At 36.4% G+C, this 19,987-nt stretch overlaps 1 protein-coding gene across 6 annotated transcripts in view; it reads left to right on the forward strand.

Moving 5' to 3' along the window:
- The first annotated feature begins 895 nt into the window (after positions 1–895).
- Positions 896–19,987, forward strand: part of sdk1a (sidekick cell adhesion molecule 1a) — a 352,985-nt gene continuing 333,893 nt past the window's right edge. For all 6 annotated transcript variants that reach the window (XM_079864734.1, XM_079864735.1, XM_079864736.1 and 3 more), the window contains exon 1: positions 896–2,120. In XM_079864734.1, coding sequence (XP_079720860.1) covers positions 1,781–2,120 — 340 coding nt within the window. In that variant the 5' untranslated portion in view covers positions 896–1,780. The remainder of the gene's footprint in view (positions 2,121–19,987) is intronic.

Here is a 19,987-nt window from a genome sequence, read left to right on the forward strand (position 1 = left end):
TTTTAAGGGGCAGTTCACCCAAAAATTATAATTATGTCATCATTTATGTACCCTTAAGTTGTTCCAAACCTGTATGAGTTTCTTTCTTCTCTTGAACACAAAAATAAACACGTTTATTTCTGTAAAGCTGCTTTGAAACAATCTCCATTGTTAAAAGCGCTATATAAATGAAGATGACTTGACTTGACTTGACTTGACAAAAGAACATTCTTCAAAATATCTTATTTTGTGTTCAACAGAAGAAAGAAACTCATAGAGGTGTGGTTGACATTTTTGGGTGAATTAAACCTTTAAAGTCGGCATGAAACAGAAGTTGTGATAGTCTTTTCTTCCAAATTGGGACGTATATCTGAGTAAAACTGCTTCTTGAACAAGAAAAAATTAAAGGCGGGACTTGATTTTTTCAATGGGGAATTGATTGGATGGTTGTGGTTTGCTATATGCTATGATGTCATGTGAGTGACAGGTTGCCCCGCCCTCACGCCAGTAAACACTTCAATCAGAGAAGAGATGTCTCTGCCAAGTTATTTTGATTAAAGATTAAGAGGGCACATGATTTATTTTAAACGATGTGAATGGATAAATCATTTATAAGAAAATGCAATATTCCATAAAAAATAAGAATTGTACATTTTGATTTATGGCCACTTCAAAGGCAAAGGCGATTCTGTTTGCAAATGCGTTTTAGGTTACTGAAAAGTTGTTTAAAATGCTATTGAAATGTTCCTTTTTTAATACAACTAAATTTGTGCTTGTAACGCCCCCCAACAGTTTGTTTTGATATCCTTTAAGGTTTATTTAGGGCGACAAGAGCAAGTATACGGCATGCAGCAATAGTACTAGGAGACGTGTATAAAGTATTGCCTCCAGCTGCAGCAGCCAATGAGTCTTTAGTGGGGCGGAGGTGAGTGAGTGAGTGAGAGGGAGCGCGGCTGCAGCTCTCAATGGAAGTTGCTGTAAGTGTTGCGCTGCTGGACCTGTACACTACATTTCACTCGCGTCAGTTCGCTGTGAGCCGGAGCTCTGCTCACACGTACACAACGACCAGCCTTGTTGCTTTAGCTCGCAGGTCATTTCCAAAGTACGCCGGAGCACCTGGGATACCTTGCGATATACAAATGTATTTATTGATTTGTTCCTATAATCATATGCGCTTCGACGTTTCATCAGGCACTGCCGGTGAAATTAAGAGAGGTCATATTAGTACGCAGACTGTTTGTGGGTGTCTTTGACTTGGTTTACGTGGCTGCATGCGACCGTATGGATTCTTGTCGATAGCTATTGTACATCAGTCGACTGGTAGTTGATAGTTTGGTTGGTTATGGTTTTCTTTGCAATCCCTCCAACATGTTGAAATAACAGCAAACAGGAGGAGCAGCTCTGCATGCAACTGGATCTGCAAAGTAAGAGGGGATCTTGCGAATATTCACGCATGAGACTTGAGAGATAAACTGAGTGAGTGTGCTTTGAAAGTGAGCTGTTTACGAGACTTTATATTGCAAGAAATAATAATAATAATAAAAAAAGACTGGCGGGATCCTGTAAAGTGAATCAGTGTGGTGTCATCAGTGTAATGCATACATTTAATTACAGCAGGACTCTGTGTATTTATAAACCCGTAGGCTAATGACGTGTGTGCAATTCGCGGGCTTCACGCGCAGTAGCTGCATTCAACTGTTAATGAAAAGCACGTCATTTGCCGGGAACTTTCGACTGGACAGAATGTACGTTTTCTAACTGTCACTTCTCGTGAATAAGAGTTAAACTTACGGAGACCGGAATGGACGCCAGTGGATGTGATCCCACAGAGAGAAAATGCACAGGTCTGTCTAAAGCGCACAGACCTGGGAGACACAACACGACCGTGGAGGAGGACAGTGTTTACTCAAGAGGCAACGGCTCCCGTGAAGCCACAGCGCGCGCTTACTCAACATCATTTCTCACATGCGTGGACAACAATGCCATCATGTGTGGCCACAGGAGCTCTTCATCCAAGATTTTTACTCGTTTCTCCGGGAGGAATGTGAGCGGGAATGGAAAGAGAAAGTTTGCATTGTGCACTTGGAGTTGGTGGGCGTTTTTCTGCATGCACGTCCACGTGTTGAGAGCGGTCACACAAGGTAGGTAAAACATAAAACAGTTCAGTATTCTGATATATGAGGGATTCTTCACTTATGGAGGCACTTTTGGCTACTTGAAATGATTGTCAAAACGTGTACCAATAAATTCCTGACCATGGCCTTGATCATTTTTACAAGTGGATTTCGGTGTAATGTGTGATGGTGTGGAGTTTTGATATTATGTCTGACGGTAATGAGCCATATTTAAAATTCGTTAAAACTTTGAATTAAACGTTAACCGTTTGATAATGACCATTTATTTATTTATTGCAGAAACACGCCCCTTGTCATTTTGCACTAACGTCATCGTATTCTAAAATAAAGTTTTATGGAAAAACTTAATGACAGCAGTTTTGAAAACAAGTAGGCTACACATAAATATCAAATGAACTGAAAATGTGTGTGTTTTTACATTTCTTATGACAAATTGCAAAGTAGAACTGATCTGATGTTAACCATTTTTTCATCCTTCAGCCTACATGTTGAAGAGGGGAAGTTTGGAGAAATACTGGCTAATCTAACATATCTATGAAGTTAGCATCGGCACAGTACATAATCTGTTTTAATTTGTTCTTTAAAATCAGAGATGATTTTAAATGTTTTCATTCAAATCAGTTTTATCAGACAAAAAAAGTACTCCTATTTGAAGAATCACCTAAATTCCATAGATTGACCTAATGGTGGCATATTGGAAAATATGAACGTGCATGATCAATGTGTTTGACACTGCTGTCATAAGACTGCCAAACTTGATTTCAATGATAATAGAATGTCACATATCTGTCTGTCTGTGCAACAGACAGTTGAGCTGAGATCTCTGGACCTGAACAATAGAGGAGTCATTAGGTCAGACTGCATGCGTGGTCACAGATGGCATATTATGCTTCATTTGGCTGTCATTCCTCTGTAATGTTTCATATACAGGGTATATGATATGCATAGTAGGGCACTTGGGGATAAGAGTAACAGTTGGCATGCTGAGAAAAGAAAGTGACTGATTAGTGCTGTTATAAGAACTCTAGCCCCTGGTTTCACAGACAAAGCTTAAGCCTAGTTTGAGCTGTTTTAACTGAAAGCAACTAGGCATGCTAGAAACTTCGTCAGGTGCGATGAGGCAAGTTGGTGCTAAACTCTGCAGGACAGTGGCCCTCCAGGACTGACTTTGGACACCTTTGGATTACTGGTGAAAAAAAACCATAACTGGTGTGTATCTTGAGATAAAACAATGGAACTGACATATGTATGACATAAGCTCCAACTTGCCTCATCACACCTGATGAAGTTTCTAGCATGCCTAGTAAAACCTTGATTAGCTGTTTCAGGTGTGTTTAATTGGGGTTGGAGCTAAACTCTGCAGGACTAAAGCCCTTCAGGAGCAGGATTGGACACCCCTGGTCTAAGCCCTGTGTGTGAAACCAGGCCTTGATGTGTTTGCTTTATGCATTGCGCTCTTACAAAGTACTTTTTAATGTGATTATGCAGGTGAGCATAAAACAGAACGGGTCTTGTCAGAATTAGTGCCATTTATTTTTGTGAATGAGTTATTTTAGACATCGGGGGCATAATAGAAATGATCAGCCATGTGTGACTATTAATGACAGGCTCTTTTATTCCTCTGTCAAATTATTTTGATTGAAAAATAACCAAAACAGCATGCCTCATTAAAAAGAACATTTATAATTCCTTAATACTCCACAGATTAGAGTCATTTTCTTCCCGTAATCAAAAGGATAAATGATCTAAAAAAATAAATAAAAAAAAGACGCCACAATTCTCATGAATTTAAACCTCATCCTGCTTTAAGCTCTTTCCACCCACAATGCATGTATTTTTGTCACTTGTGCTATTTGCATTTCTGAAGGCACCATAAAAACAACAACAACAACAGATGTTTAGTCAGGGATTTAAAGGTGTTTTAATCGGCTACTAACTAGATTAAGCTATAAATGACAGAAATAAGTCAGTCTGAAGCCTAAAACTAAATGGTGATTTTGTTTTTGAATTCTACGACTAGACAACAAGAAACTGGAATAATATCCTTGTCATTTACTTTGCCATGACTGTATCTGAAATATTCAAGTGTGAGGTTTTGTCTGTGGAGTTTTGTGTCCTTCAAGATAAACACTCACTGAAGATAAGGCCCTAGAGAAAGTGTGTCGGCTTAAGGTATATATTCCTTTCATATTGAGTATCTTTAGAATACATTTATCATATCTTAATGCACCATTGAAAGACCAATCTGTTATTTATATGTATAATGAATGCTGTCAGAGGTAGCCTATGCTCCAAAGTCTACTTTATATAGCCTACACTGCTGTGGTTACTAATTAACTTTGAACATACAGAAACAGTCCTTAAATACTCTCTTAAGAGGATGCATTGACCCCATATCAGTCGAGAAATTGTAAAGCAGACAACCTTTTGTGTGTGTGTGTGTGTGTGTGTGTGTGTGTGTGTGGAGGAGTGTAGTTACTGTAACTCACGGTTGCAGTCTTTTATTGCATGCTTCAAACTTATATACTTTATTTAATTTCTAAAGGTTCAGCAAAGTTGTTGAGGTGCATGCAGTGTCAGCCAGTTCCCAAGTCCTGTGTCAAGGTCTTTTGATGTTTGGAGAGCTCCCAGCACTGTTCTGGGAATGAGCTAGATATTATTGATCTGAATTGAGGAGCCAACAGCATTATCGGAGCTAGCATATTGGAATGAGGTTGACATGTTAACCTTTCCGTTTCATTTAACATGGCAATATAAATCTGAGTGTTAAGATTAGGTTTTTAGATCCGAAAGATGCTGTAATTTTTTATTTTTAGATAAGCCAAAAGTAAGAACAGTAAGTACTGTATGTGGTCACAGTTAATGTTCGAATGAAAAAGCTGCCGATTATACTCTAAAAATGCTCTTGGCTCTCATTTTGATGCAGAAAAACCTGGGCAAATCTACCTTTTTGCAGGTGTTTATATTTGTCTCAAATCATAAACTTCTGCTGGCAGTTGAATTCTCTGGCTGCTTGGGTCTGACAGAGGACCACAATGCCCTGAAAACCGAACACCCGGGCAGAAAGGGAGTTTGTCAAGCAGTAGCAGGTGCACAATCCCCTGCCGTGCTTCTAGAAAGGTCTCTGGGCTAATGATGTTTGTGCCAGAGCATTGTGAAGGTAAATGTAGTTTCATCCACAAGAAAGTTCCCTGCACTTCATCTGCTAGATGTGCAAGCAGACACATCCACAGACTCATTTATGGCTGTAATCTTTTAAATTTCATTGCCTCGCCATCTGTGCAATCAGCAACTGCTAAATTTTTCATTTTTTTGCAGTGTACTTCTGTATCTGAAGAATATGACACTTTAGATGAAAGAGTCAAGTTTCATATTCTGTACATGGTTTTTAATAACTTGTGGTGTATTGGACATTATTGTGAATTCAGGTATAAATATGTCTATAAATATGATAAAATTGATAAAAGTTGTGCTTGTGTTGATTTTGGGTGGGTTTTGCACATGTTTTGGTTTGGTTCTGTTTCATGTGTTTGAGTTTCTTTGGTTCCTCATTGATTGATGAAGTTGTACACCTGTTGCTTGTTTCGTTGATTGGTTTGGTCTTGTTTATAGCTATGGAGCTTGTTTTCTGTCACTCTTTGTTCGGTATTTGTCGTGTTTAGTTGGTTGTTCCGTTCTGTTTGTTATTCCGTTTTTGACGTAGATTATTCTTTGAGTTTTGTTAATAAATAACTGCTGTGAATAGATCCAGCTCACATTTTCTTTCTGCATTTCAACCGGCTGTGACAGAAGAGTTACAAATCAGTAATATTTTGCTCCATAAACCATTGTTTTCCAACAAACGTGTTTGTATAAATCAGAATTGTTGCTTTTATTTCATTTGCATTACATTCAAGATATTTGTAAAATAATATTCATTTGTTATTTTACAAATATCTTGAATATACTGTGTGTGTATATATTAGGGGTGTAACGGTTCACAAAATTCCCGTTTCCGTTCAATACGATACAGTGGTGTCACGGTTCGGTACGTTTTCGATACAGCAAAAAGAAAGAAATTCCAGAGAAATTTCCTTGATTTTTAAAAAGGCGCATAAGGTGATTTTTAGGCACACAAGCAGAAAATTTAGGGGCACACCTTAAATCAACCTGCAGCGCAGTTATTCACATTTTACCCCATTTTGACTTTATGACTGACAAATGCCTTGGTAATAAATAGACTTAAATTACAGAAATTACAATGTGCAGTTTTATTTTAAGTTAACAAGGCTCCAGATTAACATTTTGAGGGCAGCATTTTTCTTCATAATTTTGAAATAATAATTCAAAAGCAAAATGGGAAATGGTAGCCACCTACTGGTTACATTGGTAATTAAATGTCTTTTTTATTTTTAAATAAGTGTGAGTTTTCCTACATCTTGAAACTTTTAGTTTTATAAATGGGTGTAATCTTTGAAGGATGAAAAAATAATGTTTTCACATTATCATCACATTAAAAATAACATTTAATTATGATAATATTTGAGCTTTGAAGTGCTGGAAAAAGATGTGACGTAGGCCTACTTCCATGGTTACAGTTAGTGTTACTACATTAAATCCATGGTGAATGTTGCTGATCTGTGGACTTAAAGCCTCAAAGTTCATTCATGGCACAATGTTTCTCCTGGTTTCCACGTCAAGGATGTTTGATCTAATAGAGATCTACAGTTAATTACAGATAAATTTGAATGCTTCTCACTTCTCACTAGCAAATTCAAATGCTTTCTTTACTGGATCTCTCAGCATTTTCGTTCCACTTTCATTACATTTGCTATTTGATGTTGGACGACTGCTAACAAAATTTTGGTCGCACCGGCAGGAAAAATAGTCAAACGAATTGTTTGGTTCCGAACCGAAAGCCTTGTACCGAACGGTTCAATACAAATACGTGTAGTGTTACACCCCTAGTTTAATATACATATATAAAAAACACAGTTTTGTATTTTTAAACCATTTGGTTTACAAGGACAAAGGAAGTGTTCTCATAAACCACCTTTATGTTGTAATAACCATGTCATTATACACATTTCATTTGTGTCCTAATAAACCACATTTGCCAGATCTCTCTCTCTCTCTCTCTCTCTCTCTCTCTCTCACACACACACACACACACACACACACACACACACACACACACACACACACACACACACACACACACACACACACACACACACACACACTCAGTTGAAGTTCCCTTTGGATAGGAGCTCAGCTTGATCGGCTATCATCTTGGCACATCTTGTAAAGACAAATGAAAAAAACAAACATATATATATATATATATACATATATATATATATATATATATATACATACATATATATATATATATATATATATATATATATATATATATATATATATATATATATATATATATATTTATTATTATTATTATTATTTTATTTTTTTTATTTTTTTTCTGTGGAGGGGCAAGTGAAAATATCTAAAAAGAATACCTACTGGGGGTCGAGCCCTCCTGCCACCATTTTGATTATTGATTTGTACACAAATCATTGTGAATGCATGTAATGCAAGAGCAGACATTCATTTCACAACTGCAGCGCTGCCAGCTCATCCAGGTGAAGGATACCACATAGTATTTCATGTCAAAGTTAAGGAATTGCCTTCTATTTTCTAAATTAAAATGATGAGTACAACTCCTGGCATGACAAATTGTGTGAGTGCTGCTTAACATAAATTCTTTCTATTTTTCCAGTTCCTTTTCATGTACTGCTTTAAAGCAAGGTTATTAATTATGTCCGTTGTTTTCATAAAGGTTAATGAAATTTATGAATTGTTTTTCGATGCATAAGATTGGGTTAATTAGGCGTTATTTTATTTCCCTGATTGTATTGCTCAAACTTTGATTGCATTTCCTGCTAATTGCGACGTGAATTAATTTCTAGGACTGGATTTGACACTTCAAGTTATATCTCAAAAAGATACTACAAACTCTTCATGGAAATTAGATTCAGCAAACAATGAATGGATACATTTAAGGTACAAATCACAATATAGGCTAAATGTACCGATATGGCAGTTTAATGTAAGCTTTTACTTTAAGAAAAGCTTGTTTTCTTATAAACAAAAAGTCATACTGAAGGCATCACTGAGCATTTATTGGTACTTGACTAAACCACATCTCATCACAATTAACAAGATGCGCGAGTCATTATGTTATCAGTAAGGCCTGTCAGAGTATGTCAAAGCAATCATGAGCAATCTGTAATCAGTAGGGTTTTAAATATACAAAATGCATCAATACCTTATTAAATTTTCATTGTTTTTTAAGTGTTGTTTTCTTTCTTTTTTGATTCAGTGGTCCTTGGCCATTATGTAATATATCACACAGTGTTTTGCTTTAAAAATGCATCTTCAGGTCCCTTTGCATTCTGTCCCTATCCTCTCTCAAGCCCAAACCCAGCTACATTTATCTATCTCTTAAAAATAAAGGTTCTAAAAGGGGATATTTGCAGTGAAGCCATAGCAAGATTTATTTTACCATACCAACGTTTATGTTACATCAGTCATTCACGCTAGAGCTCGGCTAATGTATGCATTGTTATTGATACAGTTTCCACATGTTCATCGTTCATTACTGTGTTTAGTTTACGGTGTAGGAAGACTCAGGACAGCTGACGTTGTTATAGCAATGGGCGTTTTTGTTTTCAACACGCTCGCTGTACGCGGTAGACCAATCACAACAGACTGAGCTGTCTGGCCAATCAGAGCAGAGTAGCTCGCAGAAAGGAGGGATTTAGAGAGATTGATTCATCTGACGAGTCCTTTGAGAATCATTGAAAATGTGGTGATGTATGAAAAAATGAAACAGTTTTTTTACCTTTGATGCATGTAAACCTGTTGAAGGAGACTCCAAAACAACATTAGGAAACTTTAAAATAGCATAATATGGGCACTTTAACTCTATCCGTACTCCGTAGGGCAAAACGCAGCTGCTAGACTCCTCAAGGACCCGCAAGTATGAGTCGGTCACCCCTATTTTATCCACACTGCACTGGCTACCGGTCAAATTTAGAATTGATTCAAAATTTGTATTATTTGTTTATAAAGCTCTCAACAAATTGGCCCCTCAGTACCTGACCGATCTGCTCTGTCTGTACAATCCTTCTAGAACTCTGAGATCCAGCGATCACTGTCTACTCATTGTGCCTAGATCCAGACTTAAAAAACGAGGCGATCATGCTTTTGCTACTGCAGGCCCAAAACTTTGGAACAGTCTACCTCTTTACATCAGATTAGCTCCCTCTGTTTCCAACTTCAAATCCTCTTTAAAGACCTATTTATTTGGCTTAAGACCTCTTTGGCTTTTAATACTCCTTGATTTAGCTACGATTATTGTTTATCTATTGTTGTGTGTTCCTTTATTGGTTGTTTTATTTTTATTTTATTCTGTTCTGTACAGCACTTTGGTCAGCCTTGGTTGTTTTTAAATGTGCTTTATAAATAAATATTGTATTGTATTGTGTATGCTATAGCTTGTTTCTGCTGCTTCTTCACATTTTGATCTGGAGGTTCGGTACTCTTTCAGAAGATGCCTAATAGCACCATGTAACAGTGAAAACACAGAAATCTGCTGGCATTGCAAAAAGGTGGGCTTTGAGGTGTTTTTCATTCAGGGAGTAAATATTTGAGAACTTTGTAAGAATTGAAAACTTAAACTTAAAAAAATTCTTAAGATAAAGAAGTTTGTAAGAATGTTCCTAACTTCTTTCTTAAGAAGATTTTTGTGAATCCAGCCCCAGTTCTTAAAATAACCATTTTTTATTTAGTGTGAAGAAACCATGGATGTGAAAGGTTCTGATAGAACCATAGATGCCAATAAATAACTTTTATTTTTAAAGGCCACGACACACCAAGCCGACGGTCGGCTGTCTGCCAACATCGGCCATCGGTGAGCGTCTGTCAGGCTAGTTTTTGCAGTGTGTTCCACACGTCAGCTCTGTGTCTGTAACTGTGTCTGTTTTTGCAAAAATAGTTAGTTGATAAACAAAACAAATACTGCAGAACTGTTACAACATGATTTGTTCATAAACAATTCAGTGTTTTGAGTAAATGATTCAATGACTCATTGAAGAGAGAATTAGTGAATTAGTGGTTTGGAACAAATTGGTTGAACGAATGATTCAAGTGACTCATTCATAATCACTCACTTATAAAGTCTCTTATTGCCACCTACTAATGTAACAATGTAACTTCCAGAAAGAGTCACTGAAAAATCCCACCACTAATATTGACAGTCTGTCTGGAAACAGGCAAACATGGAACTAACTGTTGTAAAAAAAGTTAATAAATAGCCTATATTGCTGAACAAGATTGACACCAATGAACGGTGTTCAATATTGTTGCACTAGGTTGTATTTAAGAGGCTGATCATTCTACTGAAGTGAAAAATACACACAGGGAGATGAATGAGTCAAACTTCTATAAAATGAAATAATAATAATTTGCTACGTCGATTAGCTAAACAGATCCTACTAAACGTCAAAAGAAATGTGATTGAGAAGCAAGCATTTCAGATGCTCATATATTTGAAAGAATACCTGAAACGACTCATGGGTAAAACTGCTTTGTTGATCCGATAAGACGGGTGATTTACACATATAAAATGTGTCAGTTGTGTCATTTCTTTAACATTCAAAGGGTTTCAGGCTGTCGAGCAACTCATGTTCATCAGATACAACAGACATGTTTGTTGTGAATAATTTATCAGATGATAGTTGCTCAGCCGGTCTGACTGTCAATCCCTAACAGATTTAGTCAGGGCTTTTTGATTTTCCTCTCATTTTAGCTGACATTAGAGCCCATTTTAAAGAGAGCACTCACCTGTTGCGAAACTTGGCAGACTTGTAATCTACCGCAACAATAAAAGTCTTTGAACAATAACAGTACTCCTGTTTAAAATGACTCCCATATGTAAGATAATAAGCTAATTCCTGAGGTTCATTTGGCACCCTTTCAGCTATTGTGCATTATAAACACAAGATGGGCTTGACTCATGTTAGATAATGGGGCTTTGCTAACTCGGTAGTCTAAACCATGGCCAGCAGTGACCTTTCAACAGCCCTAGACATTTTTGTGTGGGAACCAAAATACTTTTGCTTTAAAATTCAAATCACACCAACACTTCTAGCATTCCAGCCTAGCAATGTTTAAAACTAATTTTGATTTGACCTGTTGCCTCAAACCTAATGTTATACACTTGTGGGCTACCATTTTTGTATACTTAAGTGTGAACTGAATGTAATGTTTACAGACAAATTGCATGTTAATTGCAATTCAATTAAAATATAGTTGTTTATATGGATATTAAATGCAATTAGCTGAATTCTAAGAGCTTTCTTGACCCCTAAAGTAGGATGTAAGTACATCTTTATATGTATTTTCTATAAGTCTGTTGTTTTTTAAATATGGTATACTGCCGATTTACTTTAAAACTATTTTAATTAAGAAATTGCTAAAGAATTTCACAAATACTGTAATTACACCTTAAATTATACGTGGAATTTTGAAGTTGAAAGACTGAAAAAGTATTTTTTACAACGCAAAATACTTATTTTCACAGTGTCTAAAATATATTTGTAATTACAGATTTGTAAGGTTGCAATTCAGAACATTTATAATATATAATCTTTGAATGTAATATTGATTACTTCTAATTATAATCAAGTAATTTAGTATGTTAGTCTATATATATTTCTTTAAAGCATGAAAATAGATTATTAAAACATAATGATTTTAAATGTACTTTAAAGTAGGCTAATAGGCCTACTCTTAATTTGACATTATTACAAATTGAACTTTTCTAAAAAGAAACCATCATGAAAGTGTACTTTCTCTAAAGCGGCTATGTGTAGTAGAGGTCGACTGATTGATTGGTTTTGTAGTAGCATTTACTAATATATTTTAACATTTTAAAGTTGTAGGCTATCTCTTAACATTAGTTAATACACTATTAACTAACATAAATGATCATAATAATATTTTTTTATATTTAAAAAGTACAGAACATGTTCATGGTTCAGTACTATTTTTAAATTTTTTTAATAAGGTTAAGCACTATTTTTTATGTGTTATGTTTGCTTTCACTCAGTATCCATTTTAAAAACTACTGGTTGATCAATCGGTTATCGGCCAGTGTGGTCCAACCTAGGTATTGTTATTAGAGATGCACCGATTGATCGGCTCGTGACCGGAATTGGCCGATTTTCACGTGATCGGCCATGACCGGCGACCGGCCGGTCAGTCTGACATATGCCGATTTTATGCCGGTCAAATGCACTCGGGCGCCGCATGATTATCCTTTTGAGCGGTGCGGTCTCATATATGGGATTTTTATTTCTGTGCCCTGAGAGTACGGCGCCACATTTAGGATGTTCAGTGACGTCGCATCACTGCCAGATTCAAACTGTGCTTTCGTGCGTTGGTTGGCGCTGAGCCAGAGTCGGACGCGTTCAGCGCTGTCATATCACAACTAAGCAGTGTTTTCAACCTCATAATGTTTATTTTAGGTTTCAGATATTTAAATACACATAAGTAAAACAATACATTTGGAGTTTGTAAAATACACATTGATGTCTGTGGAAGCAGCAATAACAATCTATTTAAATATAATTTGCCGACATGTGTTATTCATATCAGACAAACATAGTGGAAGTAACGTTAACTATAAAGTTTACTCTATTCTTCTCAGTTCACCGGCCACTTTCTTGCATTTATTTCGGGAGAAACTGATGAATTCACGTGCTGTAAATCTGACTGACAGGACAACATTCACCCATCTCATGTTATATAGATCAAGATTATTTATAAAGGTTTTTAAACGACCAAACACACTCACTTACATGTATTTGAGAAATATCAGATAGGCTAGTTGATGACATGGTAAGCAAGTTTGTGAATACTTTGAATAAAAAAGGAAAAGCGGAATAAAAGCGACACATCTGTCATACAGTATTATTGTGGCTGCGGTGTATCGCTTGACGCGTCGCCATGGAAACATTAAAGGGAACCTTCGCCTTGAAAAAACTCACTCTGGGGGTGGGGGTGTCAGTTAGAATATTTTAAACTTACGCGTGAAAGGGTTAAAGAAAAAATCGAAAATAAATATTTGTGTGTGCTGTAAAGAGGTTAGAAAAAAACTAAATCGGAATCGGCTAAAATCGGTATCGGCAGGTCAAACTCAATGAAAAATCGGAAATCGGAATCGGCCTAGAAAATTGTAATCGGTGCATCTCTAATTGTTATCGGTAAAATCAACTATCGGTCGTCCTCTAATATGTAGAATTCAGAAATTGTTATCAGAGGCACTGGTGGCTATAAAGTGAACAGCCAGCAACAGTTAATGTTTGCACTCATGCACACCTCATTAAAATTACACTGTTATGATATTTGATTATAAAGTATATTTGAGGCTATATAGATCTGGCTATGTGAGACTAGTTTGAATTAATCCGTTTTCATTGCATGACACATTGACATTACAGTACAGAATGGCTCTTTCAGCATTTTCCTGGACATTTTATAAACATTTGTTTCATGTGTCATCGAACAGAAGAGAGGCTCTCAGTGTGTATGTAAACGTCACATCTTAGCGATTTTCTCAACAAAAATGTCCCGAGTCCTTCACATAAAAATCTATCATATAAGTCTACATCTAATATAAAAGTCTACTGGCTTTCATTGAAAACCTAGGAAGTTGGGGGAGGTCTTGTTTTTTAAGTTTTGTTACAGACTGTTTACATATTATTATTAATAAATAATAAATAAAATAAATAAGATTTAATACATGAAAATTCTTAGTACACTGAGGTAGCCTTTAATTTCATCAAAATTATATTAAATGCAAGTGCAGATTTTTTAAAGATTAAAATTTGAAGATTGAAGCTTGATTGCACATTCAGTACAATTAAGCACACTTCTTTTTCACATTATACATTACAATGTTAGTTTAAATTAGTTCAGACACTAAATTCAGATTATATATGCACTAAACATACATCTATGACAGTCTATTGATGTTCTAAGGCATTACATTTCTACCCTGCTTCTCTAACGTAAACAACCCCTTCAGTTATGCTAATGAACTGTGATTAGAGGGATTTTTTTATGTTGTTGTTAAGCACAATGTGAAGTAGAGCAATATGAAATTGTATGTAAAAAAATAGATATGCGTTTATCCAAAGCATATTTTATTTTTCAGTCTATGTATTCCCTGGGAATCATTCTTATTACCTTGGCGGTGCTAGTGCCGTGTTCTACCAGTTGAGCTAAAGGAACATAATGAAAATTCCTGGTTGGATAGATGTTTTGGCAGAATAATTTAACTACGGCATAATCTTTCATTCTGGTTGGATAGACTTATGTCGTCCAACATAGGGAATAGGGAACTGAATTGTGTGATTTGTTTCTTCATATAGCACACTCACCCACACAATTATTGATTACATCAAACAAATCCCTCTCGCTCACGTCCACAATTTTATCTAGAATTGTCCGCTCGCCGCAGAACATTATGTTGAATATTAACTTAAGCAAATATTTTCTGACCCTTCAGTGCTTTCTTTCTGATACTGAATTAGAGCGGTTTTCCTTCATGAAAGAACCCATTTTGTTCAGTATTACTGATAAGTAGGTCAACTGAAATGTGTTTAGACACTAGACACATGTGAAGAGCAGCATGGGAACCGGGTTTTGATTTCACAATAACACAGTTGTTATCAGTTGAAGGTTCTCTGTAGGCCACAAGAGCAAAAGGATAGGGTTCAGTCAAGCAGAGGCAGGAAACACCTGTTGAAATGAGCTGCATCGCCACTACGCAGAGATTGGCATGGTGATATTCAAAAGCAAATTTACGCAGAAAGCCACTTTAATCAATGGAATCGTAAAATTGCAGGACCACCTATTAGCCCGAGCTTTCTTATTTGAAAAGAAAGGCAGTGAATACTGGGCTCAATCTCCTGCCAAATGGCTTCGAATAGTGTGGAATAATTTTTTTACCCTCTCAGCATTTTCTCTCACTGCCGGATCGTTGTCACCGTAGTCTTTACTTTTTAATATATGACCGCAGGACTCCATAGGCAATCTGTCATCTGAATCTGGTGAAATGATGAGGTCATTTACATTTCTTCACTCCTATGCAAACATGCTCCGTGCCCTGAATGTCATTATGAGTGGGAATGGATTTGCTTATGATTTGCACAGATGATGCCACCGTGTTATTGAAACTGAAACCGCTTATGCTTTTCAGCTTAATAACTTGTGTCCATGATAAATAAAAGGAAAAATATTTTAAATCTCTAGGCTACTTTAAAACAAGTTCTTGTAAAACAACTTGGTTTCATGTGGTTTTGAAAAACTTTTATACCATTTTCAAGAAGTTTCAAAAGAAGAAAAGTATTTTTTTAACAAAAAAATTAAATAAAAATGTCTACACCTTAAATACATTTGAGTGTACACATCTTAATAAATACAAAAACATTTATTAATTCGTAAAAAACAATAAATATCATTAAGGTTTTTTAGGAGTCTTAGCACAAGACATTTTAAAACCTGAACTAACCTGATCTGCAGTATAATAATAATAATAATAATAATAATAATAATAATAATAATAATAATAATAATAATAAAAGATTATGCCAAATTGCAGTGCTTGAGTTTTATACATATTTTTGACTTTCCCAGCTCCCATATATATATATATATATATATATTAGTGCTGTCAGTTAAACGCGTTATTAACGGCGTTAACACAAACCCATTTTAACGGCGTCAATTTTTTTATCACGAGACTAACGTTCTTTTTGGCCTAGCAAACTGTAGTTTTTTCCACATGCTGTTGCAACAACTAGTAATGTTAGAAAAACTACAATACCACACCGGATCTAGCTAGACCAGAAACAAAACAACAGGCACGCCGCACACACTTGTTTGGGCTTGCGAGCCGGCCAAAGAGTAGTAGGCTAAAGGGGGTCGTACACCGGACGAGAAGCGCAGCGCCGCATCTTTAAAATTCGAACACATTATTCTCTATCAGTGTACACACACCGGCGGCGCCATTCGGCGTCTGTCCGCGGCGCCCAGCTACAGCTCAGGACCTTGTTCAAAATCCTGCCGCGCCACAGAGCGCCATTTACATAGTTTTATATTAAATTTACATTTATTTGTCTCAAATTGTCGTTAATGTATACTGACTTCACCCTGTGCTGCAATATACATTTAGTTTTACATTCATTTACAGAAATCAGCTGCGTGGATGGATGAAAACTGCTGATGTTATCGGATTTTCAGGAGATATTCTCAATTCATTCAGTTAACGGACGCTCTGAGGTAAAGTGTTTAGACTGCAGACTTAGCAACTAGGGATGGGCATTCGATTAAATTTTCTTAGTCGATCGTCGGGAGAATTAACAATCGACTATCGATTAATCATTAATATTTTTATATTGAAATTCATTATTTCTTTAACTTTTTATAAATTAAAAATGCAATGAAAATACAAAAATACAGTTTGTTTGTCCTCGATGAGATCTTTATCACAAGAAGATCAACTTGTGGCAGTGAAACTGGACGTTCGGTAGACTTGAAGATATGCCCTGCGGTGCTCTAAAACAGCGGAACCTGCAGCTGCGAGCTGGGGCGTTCTTAAACAGAGACCCATGGCCACTTCATCCGTTTTCTGTGATCGGATAGCTATCCGATCGTGAAAAGACCAGGTGTAAATGCCCTCCGAAACGCATTCGAGACGGATTTAAACCCGATCGCTCAAACCACTTCAGGAGGAGATCTGAGACGCATTCCAGACAAAACTGGACAAGTGTAAATGCATCTGGTTGTTGAAACCACATATGTAAATTTGTCTTATCCCAGAAATGCTAAGAAATAAACGTGTGAGAGCGTGTTATAGGCTATGTCATGTTATAGCCAGATATGACGACGCTACTTCAACACGCATCGCCACAGATGAGCATCTATTCATCAAGCCAACGTGCAAACTATCGCAAATCAAAGTTAAAGTCATTCATCAACACACAATCATCTTCATTAAAAGTAAAGAACCGAAATGATCTTACCAGGGCTGTTGCCGCAATATCTTGTTGCGGTCTTTGAATTAGAATTTTTCGCTGATGATCAATAAAATGCAGCTCATATCGGTTGCTTTCGGTGACGTGCAACAATTTAAATATGCATATAGCGCGGGAATTCAAGATCGGATTTATATCCGTTTTGCAAAAACACATTTATGTGACCAGGTGTACATGGAATCGTTTTGATAAATCAGATAGCTATCCGATCTGAGAAAACGCATGAAGTTCCCATAGAACTTCTGCACCAGTCTACTGATTTCTGTTGAGAAAGATAAGCATGTTGACATGATCTGGGATCAGACGCGACCGCAACCTGGTGACAGCCAGTCCAGCCGCCGAAAACACCCGCTCTGAGGGGACTGACGTTGCCGGGATGCACAGGTACCTCCGCGCTAAAATGAATTCCATTGCTTCAAGACTCACACTACGCAACGCAACCTGCATTAGTTTAATCGATAACAAATAAACGTGATCAACGAAATTCTTAACGATCAATTATCGATCGTCGATTAATCATGCCCATCCCTATTAGCAACGATTGTATTTAATTACAAGTGAGTGTGAAATTGAACACTACAGTATATGCCAATGTTGTTTTCAATAAAAAAACATTTGCACAAAGCAAGCCAATCCACTTTTCCATGTTGATAAGAGCATTAAAATGAGAAAAAAATAATGGGACAAAAAGAAATCAAGGGACATTTAGAATAGATAAAAATGTGCGATTAATTGCGATTAACTGCGAGTTAACTATGACATTAATGCGATTAATCGCAATTAAATATTTTAATCGTTTGACAGCGCAAATATATATATATATATATATATATATATATATATATATATATATATATATATATATATATATATTCTCTATATTCTATATATATGCTGCATTTGTTTTGCCATACACATGGGCTTCCTTTTACAACCCTGTAAACATGTTTAGCCCACATTGAACATTTAGCCCATGTTGTTAGAATGCGTCTGCCATGGAATGGGCATCTCTCAGATGCATTGGAGATGTAGATGAAGTCGATTCCATTATGGTCTTTTTATGCTTCATTAGTTAAATTCAGGACTTGCACAAACAAATACTGATGTGCCTTTACCATATGCTTTGTCTTCAACAGAACATTTTTTATTTGATTTTTCCTGGATTGTTCTTGTATAAAAAGATCAAGGCTGATAAACCTGGTTGTCCTTTCAGGCTAACTTCCTAATATTAACCCCTCAGAGGATGCCTGGTGGGTTTATGGGTAAGCTTTTCCATGCAGTTGTTCTACTTTCACTCAAAGCTGAATATTTTCAGGAAAAAGCTAAGCCGTCTGTGCCCTGAGACCATACATTTGATTTTAACATGCCTCTTCTTGTGTAATAGTTTTGAGAGGAAACAAACATTTTTGTAAGCGTGTGATCCATGAATTTCCTTGAATTCTATTATGTATGTGCTTGTATGGTGACTGATGTTGAATGCTGTAGTAATGAAAATTACGGATGTGAACGGATGTGAAAGAGCAGGTTGTGGTGGGGCAGTATGAAAATGACCACGACGGGGCATAGAGGATGAGGAAGGCGTGTGATTTTGCCAGCTGTGTTGACTACTGTGGTGGACTCTAACAACCAGACCCGAACCCTGTGACATCATGCTCCCTATTGCAGACTGTGTGGGTTTATGCTCACATCTAATTAGGCCATCCTTAAAAATATTCTTGTTTGCCGTAACCCGACCGACCCAGTCAATTTAGGTCCGACCCAATTATTTATTTTTTTTCCCTTTTAGTCCGACCGACTTGCCGATTGTAAACTTGCGTTAAGACCGACCGATTTTTTTTTACTCTTCAAACAACTAATACAAATGCAATAAAATGATATTAATTATATTTTATTGTGAATAAATAGGCCTACATATAGGCTACAAACGTAGGCTACGCTCTTTCTTTTAAATAAAAACCCGTGGCGTCATCTATGATTATAAGGGCTGTGTAGGCTGTAGGCCTATGCGAAATGAAAGCGAAATCGCGACACTCAGATCCACGAAAAATATGTTTTAGTAGGCTAATTCTATGAATTACACTGCGCAAACCAAAAGTAGGCTATTATACCCACCGGATGAAGAGGGATTGGCTCTCCACAGAACATAATTTATAGCCTATTCATTTTATTTTATTTTTCGTGTTCGCATTTATGAGGAAGAAACAATGTTACGGACGTGACCGCTCTGAAAGCGGCAATTAAAACTTCACAGAGATCTCAAACAGGCATTTAAAACACCAAATATTAAGAATGGGCATATCAAGCAAAATAAAATTCGATGATTGATCGAAAATTGTATCTCTCCCCCCACATGCTCACCGGCAACGCTCCGACAGTAAATTTCTCTGTAGGCTACTGTCTAATAGGCCTGTGTTGTAGCCCACAGTCATTAAAAAACGATTTAGTTTCATATTCATGTTTAAATAAAATAATATTTATTTTTTAAATTTCATGTTGATTATATGAAAAGTGAATAGCATGAATAAGATAAGATGATCCCGAAAATATCGGAAGACAAATGGAGTAGGCAGACATGATTTTAACCACTTCATTAAGTTTGTTTTTGTAGAAAGTCTGTCTTTAAAGTGAATTTCGTTTTGTATTAATTGTATCTTAATTTTGATCAATGTTTCATCAACCAATTTCATGTATTTAATAAATAAGAGGTAGGCTAAATAAGGCAAT

This window comes from Squalius cephalus (assembly GCF_949319135.1).
Source record: "Squalius cephalus genome assembly, chromosome: 1".
Classification (NCBI taxonomy): Eukaryota; Metazoa; Chordata; class Actinopteri; order Cypriniformes; family Leuciscidae; genus Squalius; species Squalius cephalus.